The sequence below is a fragment of the Cricetulus griseus genome, chromosome 2, assembly GCF_003668045.3.
Source record: "Cricetulus griseus strain 17A/GY chromosome 2, alternate assembly CriGri-PICRH-1.0, whole genome shotgun sequence".
NCBI lineage: Eukaryota > Metazoa > Chordata > Mammalia > Rodentia > Cricetidae > Cricetulus > Cricetulus griseus.
The window spans coordinates 9,697,074-9,703,995 of record NC_048595.1 but is presented as its reverse complement, the minus strand read 5'-3'; the positions used below and the strand labels follow the sequence as shown (position 1 = coordinate 9,703,995).

At 46.6% G+C, this 6,922-nt stretch overlaps 1 protein-coding gene across 1 annotated transcript; it reads left to right on the top strand.

Annotated features, from left to right (window-relative positions):
• Nucleotides 1–1,680: 1,680 nt before the first annotated feature.
• On the top strand, nt 1,681–3,944 carry LOC113833894 (oogenesin-1-like). The gene is given in 7 exon segments (XM_035441187.1): nt 1,681–1,774; nt 1,777–1,833; nt 1,836–1,965; nt 2,545–2,641; nt 2,870–2,949; nt 3,388–3,528; nt 3,530–3,944. Coding segments are annotated over 7 exon segments (1,014 nt in total).
• The last annotated feature ends 2,978 nt before the right edge of the window (nt 3,945–6,922 follow it).

Below are 6,922 nucleotides of genomic sequence, written 5' to 3'. Positions count from 1 at the left end.
GGAGACCTGTTGCCAGTGTTCAAATCAGGTAAGTCCCTTAGCTCCATCAAGAAACCCCATCTCACCCAGCACAGTCTAGGCTTGGGTTGTCCTCATTGAACCTCTTATCTCACTTGTAGTTTCCTGGATATATATATATATATATATATATATATATATATATATATATATATATGAGCTTCAGATATAACCCTGCCTGGCCTGGATTTCACAGATTCTGCTCTGAATTTCAGAGCAGAATATCAAAGTCATTATTTAAGTCTGCAGTTTCCGTGTTTAGAGACAGCCCCACTATGAAAATCGGGGTGGCCATGAATCCAGGAAATTCTGGGAGTTAAGTGTGACTCATTCATATGCTTTGGCTGTGCGATATTTTCCTCCCTCACCCCCTCTCATTCTCTCTCTCTCAGTTATTCCATAAGAGACAGGATTTTTCTGTAGTGCTGGCTGTCCTGGAACTGTCTCTGTAGACCAGTGGTCTTGAACTCATTGAAATTGTCTCCTGGTGCTGGGATTAAAGGCGTGTGCCACCATGTCCCAGCTTCTGTTGATCTTTGTGTTTCTTTTATTTATTTTTTGGGCAGGGTTTCTCTGTGTAGCTTTGGAGCCTGTTCTAGAACTCACTCAGTAGACCAGGCTGGCCACCATCTCACAGAGATCAGCCTGTCTCTGCCTGCTGAGTGCTGGGATTAAAGTGTGTGCCACCAAGCCCGGTGAAACCAGGCATAGTTGTGTTCTCCCTTAATCCCAGCTCTTAAGTGGCAGGGGCAGGCTCTCTGTGTTTAAGGCCAGCGTGGTCTACAGAGTGAGTTTCTGGACAGCCAGGGCTGAGATCAAGAACAAGAATTGCTTTTTCTCTGCCAGTTGAGTCATGGTCCCATCATGGAGACCAGGATGTTTTGAATCTTGCAGGAAACAGTCTGCGTCCCTTGTCTCAGTGTTCACATTAGTGTGAACAATCATTTTACTCTCCATTTGAAATTTCATGTTTTTTGGCTTCCATTAGTTTTTGTAGCCCTCAGGTAGTATGTTCTCCAAGTCTTGAAGTAACCAACCATGACACTGATCTAGGGAGTTTCCTGATTGTAACATACAAATTATCATCCTCGTCCCATAGCCTTGTCCTTCCAGATGCTTTACTATCAGTTACAGACGGTGGCAATGGCTGCTGAAGCTTCACTGACTCTATTTAGTGTTTCTTCCCCACCCTGTCCTGCTCTGTAGCACAGAGAGTACAAGCTTGCCCCCTCCCGCCTCTTTCCCTGGAACATCAGACAGGTTTCAGACAATCCAAGTCAATAACTGATGATGCCCAGTTCACAGAATCTCTCAGTTGTTCCAGGCAGGGTCAGCTAGGTGGATGGAAGATTAGACACTGGGCGTTTCCTTTGCTTTATTGAAGGGCATGGAGAAGCTACCAAATGGGCTGAGTCTTCAGGTTTGGTGGTGAGCCCTTCTCAGTGGGGATGGTCTCACCTGAAATGTGGTAGGATGTGGACAGGGTCTTTAAGAAAGAGCATGCTTTTGACAGGCTTCACACTGCAGATGGGCTTTTAAACCTTTCAATGTGATCCAAATGTGAAAACTGAGACCTCCACCATGGCCACAGCAGCCATCATGCCCCAAGAGGTCCTCGGGTGGGAAGAAGAAAGGCTTCCTCAGTTTTTGAATGGTGTCAGAATGGGAGCCCGGGCCCCACCCACACTTGTGCAACTGGCACTGGAGAGGCTGCTGAGGGAGGAGTCCTTGATCATCTGTGCTCTGGAGGACCTGCCATGGAGATGTTCCCAGAGATCTTTAAGAAAGCTTTCAACGACACACTTACAAACATCCTGAGGCCATGGTGCCTGCCTGGCCTTTCCCATGCCTTCCTGCAGGAGGCATGCTTCTCAACAGCGACCTGGAGACTCTGAAACCTCTCCTTGACGGACTAGATGTGCTGATGACAGAGAAGGTTCATCCCAGGTGAGCAGGGCCCAGTTGGGATGGAGGAAGGATCTGTGGAAGCATGGAAGGAACAACTGGGGTCTAGGAGTATTTGGCCAAAGATGGATCAGAGGCATCTTAGAGCTCGGGATAGAGGATGGCAAATGTGGAGGACACAAGAGTAGACATGGCCACTGAGGAAGAGTCCTCTCCCTGCCAGACCCACCGTCACTAGTGGGTGAGCTGGGCTCCATGGGAACAGAATAGAGGGAAATGAGATGGGCTAGAGATGCCTCCTTGACAAAGTTCCAGTTTCATTGAGCATGAGGCCCTGGGCTTGACACTCACTAGGCAAAGGGAAAAAGCAAGATTCGTGAGGCAAAGCTGATGTGATATGTAGACAAGAATTAGATCGTAAGTGGTGCCTTGTCTCATCATCTGGGAATTCTCCCTCTTTTATCAACAGGTCCAAACTGAGAGTGCTTGATTTGGTAAATACGAACCTTGACTTCTGGAGAATGAAAGCTGGAAGCTCACCACAATCCATGAGGAAGGAGCAGACAGCGGCGATCTGTCCTAACTCTGGGCAGAAGCCTTTTACAGTATTTCTTGAACTAGAAGTCATAGGATCCTTTACAGTGCATGTATTGCACACCTGTTGCAGTGGGCCAGCCGGCAAAAAGCTTCTGTTAATCTATGCGGTAGAAAGCTCCATGTTTGGAATTCACCTGTCTTCTCTTGCACACAGTTCTCCAACATGTTACACCTAGACTGTATCCAGGAGCTGCAATTGTGTCTGCTGAAGTTTTGTATCATGGCACACATTTATCCTTACATGGGGCAGATGATAAATCTGCACACCCTCTCCCTAATAAGCATTTGCAGTCCCTTCCCGAGTCAATCTGCTGCAGAGGCAAAATGCCTAAGCCAGTTTCATTCTCAGTTATCAAAACTCCCCTGCCTCAGGAATCTCTATTTAGATGAAGTCCACATATTAAAAGGCTGCCTTGAAGAGTGGCTCAGGTAAGGAAGGATGGAGAGGCTTCTCCAGAACATAGCAAACACATCCATTTATTTACAAGGTAGGGGGTCATGATGGTCTGCCCACTGTCGTCAACCTAGCAGTGGTGGACACAGAGGACAGCGAGCAGAGGAGCTCTATGCCAAGCCATGTGTGAAGAGGCACCAGCATGCCTGGAATTGCTCATGTGTGAAAGGTTGGTGTCCAAAAAGGAGTTGAGTAGAGGGGAAATATATGATACTAGGCTTGAAGTTGGGCATATGGGACATGGCTGTGGTGGTTACATACTCCTCAGGGGACTTTTCAGGACACTGCTAGAATGAATCTGAATCCAACATAGGGACAGACTAGATTTGGGAAAAGCGTCATCTGCCTCGCTTTCAATCCTATCAAGCCTGGTCAACACCATTTGGCACAACTAATCTCTTGATCTCTCCTAGGTGCCTGAAGAAGCCCTTGGTAACCCTGTCAATCACTTCCTGCCAGCTCTCACATTCAGACCTGGACTACCTGAGCCAGTGCCTGATCATCTGTGACCTTAAACATCTGAACCTGAGTGGTGTAGAGCTCTGTTTCATGTCGTAAGCTGCTTGCCGTTCTGCTCGAGAGAATCAAAGGTACCCTGCAAACCCTGGAATTGGAGGAGTGCCACTTGATGGATCATCATGTCAATGCCATCTTGCCTGCCCTGACCCAATGCTCCGAGCTTACCAAGATCAATTTGTACCATAATGATATCTCTCTGCTTGTACTGAAGAAACTTCTACATCACACAGCCAAAATGAGAAGTCTGACCCAGGAGGAATATCCCGCCCCTCTGGAATGCTATGACAACTCTACAATACTTAGAGAAAAATTTATCCAACTGTGTTCTGAGCTGCAGGACACACTCCTGGTAGAAGGGCATTCCAGGCAAGTCGTCTTTGCAACAAGGGAATGTAATTTCTGTTTGAGGTGCTGTTTCTATGGCCAGGAGGCCAAATTTTGCTCCTGTTAAGATGCAGGATAGGTTGCTTCCTAGAATGCAAGCCCAGTATGGGGAGTGTGTGTACACTGTGTACATCCGGGATTGCAAATAAAAAAGGTGTTGAGGTTTTTCGGTTGATAGTGTATCTTCATCAAAGCACACAGCCCCCTTGTTCCCAGCATTTCAATACCAGTCTCATTCCCCATCACCGTCCTCAGGTCAACCTTGAAGCTAAAGAACGTCATGGCATCTTAGTCTCCCATCATGAGGAACTATTGGTGACAGTGATAAATACATTTTGAAGAAAATGGTGTGCAAAGGTTTCAAATCACAGACTGAGGCTGACATGGGGAAATATGGAAAAGAGGGGGCAGGACACATGCATTTCCAAGTGAAAGACAGTTAGAGACTCCTAAATGTTCTGGTAGCTGGTAAGGGACAGTGTGTTCCCAGAAGCCTGGACAAGTACTGTCTGGTGTCTTTCACAGTGAATGCTGGGGACACAGAACAGAGGTCTTTATATTCACAGCATTAAGAGTGCCAGGAATCACCGGGCACTGGTGGCACATGCCTTTAATCCCAGCACTCGGGAGGCAGAAGCAGGAGGATCTTTGATTTCGAGACCAGCCTGGTCTACAAGAACCAGTTCCAGGACAGCGTCCAAAGCCACAGAGAAACCCTGCCTCAGAAAAACAAAAACAAAAACAAACAAAAAGCCAGGAATCTTAATCACACAGTGTTGCCTCCTCAATGGAGATACAAAACAATACATTCCATGTAGGAAATTTTGGAGATGATAATGGGCCCCAACCCCCATGGGGTCTCTCTGAGTTGCCTGTCAGTCAATAACCACAGGTGCATCCTCTTTTCTATCTTTTTGTTTTGTTGTTCGAGACAGGGTTTCTCTGTGTAGCTTTGGAGCCTATCCTGGCACTTGCTCTGGAGACCAGGCTGGCCTCACACTCACAGAGATCTGCCTGCCTCTGCCTCCCAAGTGCTGGGATTAAACACGTGAGCCACCGACGCCTGGAGCATCACTTTCCTAATCCTTGCTCCACTGGCATCTCAAACAGCGTTTGTCCACCGTGCTGTAAGTCTGTATATAGGCTGCTCACTTCCTGGAATAAGGATGGAGACACACACATCCTCTTAGCATGCGCCCGCCCAGACGTCTCCCGGACGTCTCTGCTTCTAGCTAAATTTCCAGGCTTTCACCCGATGCCTTGCATTTGTTTGTGGTATACCCAGAGTGGATTTTGTTTAGGACTTGGTGAGTTTTGTTATCTGTGAATGCAGACCGACTTCACCCAAACTTCCCACAATGATTTTTCCAGCTGCTTCTCTCCCTTGACCATTAGCTGTCTATAAAGGAGACATCACGTGTACTTTATGACCTGATGGCTTAATAAAAGACCCAGAGTTTGATATTAGGGCTCAAAATTAAGACTGAATATTGAAGGGACCAGCTCCCCATTTCGGCAGCCATAACAGCCTAGCATGTGCCTGCCTGACCTTGCCTTGGTCACTAGAATGTCAGATGCCTGCCTCATGACAAGGAACCAATCAGAAGTTAGCTGGTGGTGCTATGCTCTCCGGCTCTGGGTGTGCTTTACTGACAAGTGCACAGCAATAATGCACAGAGCATAGCAACAGCCCTTGGAGGTCCTATGAGCCATAACAACCAGTTGACCAATCAACACAGTTTGGCAAGCCCTGCAAGCTTGCCAAGGAGGCACACCAATCCTGAGCCTGTGTGTACCCCTAGACACTCTCCTTAAGCTGCCTTATAAGATCTCTATGCAGTGGCTTTAGAGCGTCTTTCCCAGCAATCTGCCATAGTGGATGGATGAAAGGCCCGAGCTAACATGGGGTTAGCTAGTTAAACAACTGCAATAAAACCTCTTGTTGTGGGGCTGCAGAGATGGCTCAGAGGTTAAGAGCACTGACTGCTCTTCCAGAGGTCCTGAGTTCAATTCCCAGCAACCACATGGTGGCTCACAACCATCCCTTATGAGATATGGTGCTCTCTTCTGGTGTGCAGATATACATGGAAGCAGAATGTTGGATACATAATAAATAAATAAAATCTTAAAAACAAACAAGCAAACAAAACTTCTTGTTTGCATGAAGTTTTTGCCTCACCGGGTGATTGGGGTGACATGGTCCTGTGCTGAGATGCTGGGGGCCTGAGCCTCAGGGGGTCTTTCAATATTAGTAAAGCAAAGCAGTTGGCCAATAGCTTCTCACCTCTACCTCAGCCTGAATGGGCTGATTCTGAATCCAGGAGCTCTCACCAAGCCCCAGATTGTAACCTCTCCTCAATGTGGCTGGAAAATTAATGCCTCTATTCTCATTAATGCTGGAGAATGAATGCCCCATTCTCTCTTTGCTACTGTCTTTTATACCCCTCTAGTCATGGGAATTAAGGTGTGAGCTATAATTCTCTTTTGGACTGATTCAATTGTGCAGATCTGGGTGGCCTTGGACTCACAGACATCTCTCTATCTCTTTATCCTGAGTCCTAGGATTAAAAGTAAGTACTACCACTTCCTAGCTTCTGGCTCCTGGGATTAGAGGTATGTATCACCACTGCGTGATCTCTATAGCTTTTGGCTGACTTTGCTTTTCTGGATCCTCAGTCAAGCTTTAATAAATCATAACTAATATGCTACTACAGCTGGTCTCTAAACTAGATTTGGGGCTTTTAGTTGTAGAATGCACCCTCATTTATTTTGCACCTGAAATCAGGCTGATTAGACTGTTTGCTTCCTGGAACACTTGCCCTAATTGTACTATGTTTTATGGATGCTGCAAGTGAACGGCTGGTATTAGAGTTCCCCACATCTGCTGACAATGTCAAAGAGGCGCTGGGTTTTGTTTCTTTCTTTTGGTTTTTTTTTTAAGATTTTATTTCCTATGTATATAACATTCTGGTACCATGTATATCTGCACACCAGAAGAGGGCACCAAATCTCATAACAGATGGTTGTGAGCCACCATGTGGTTGC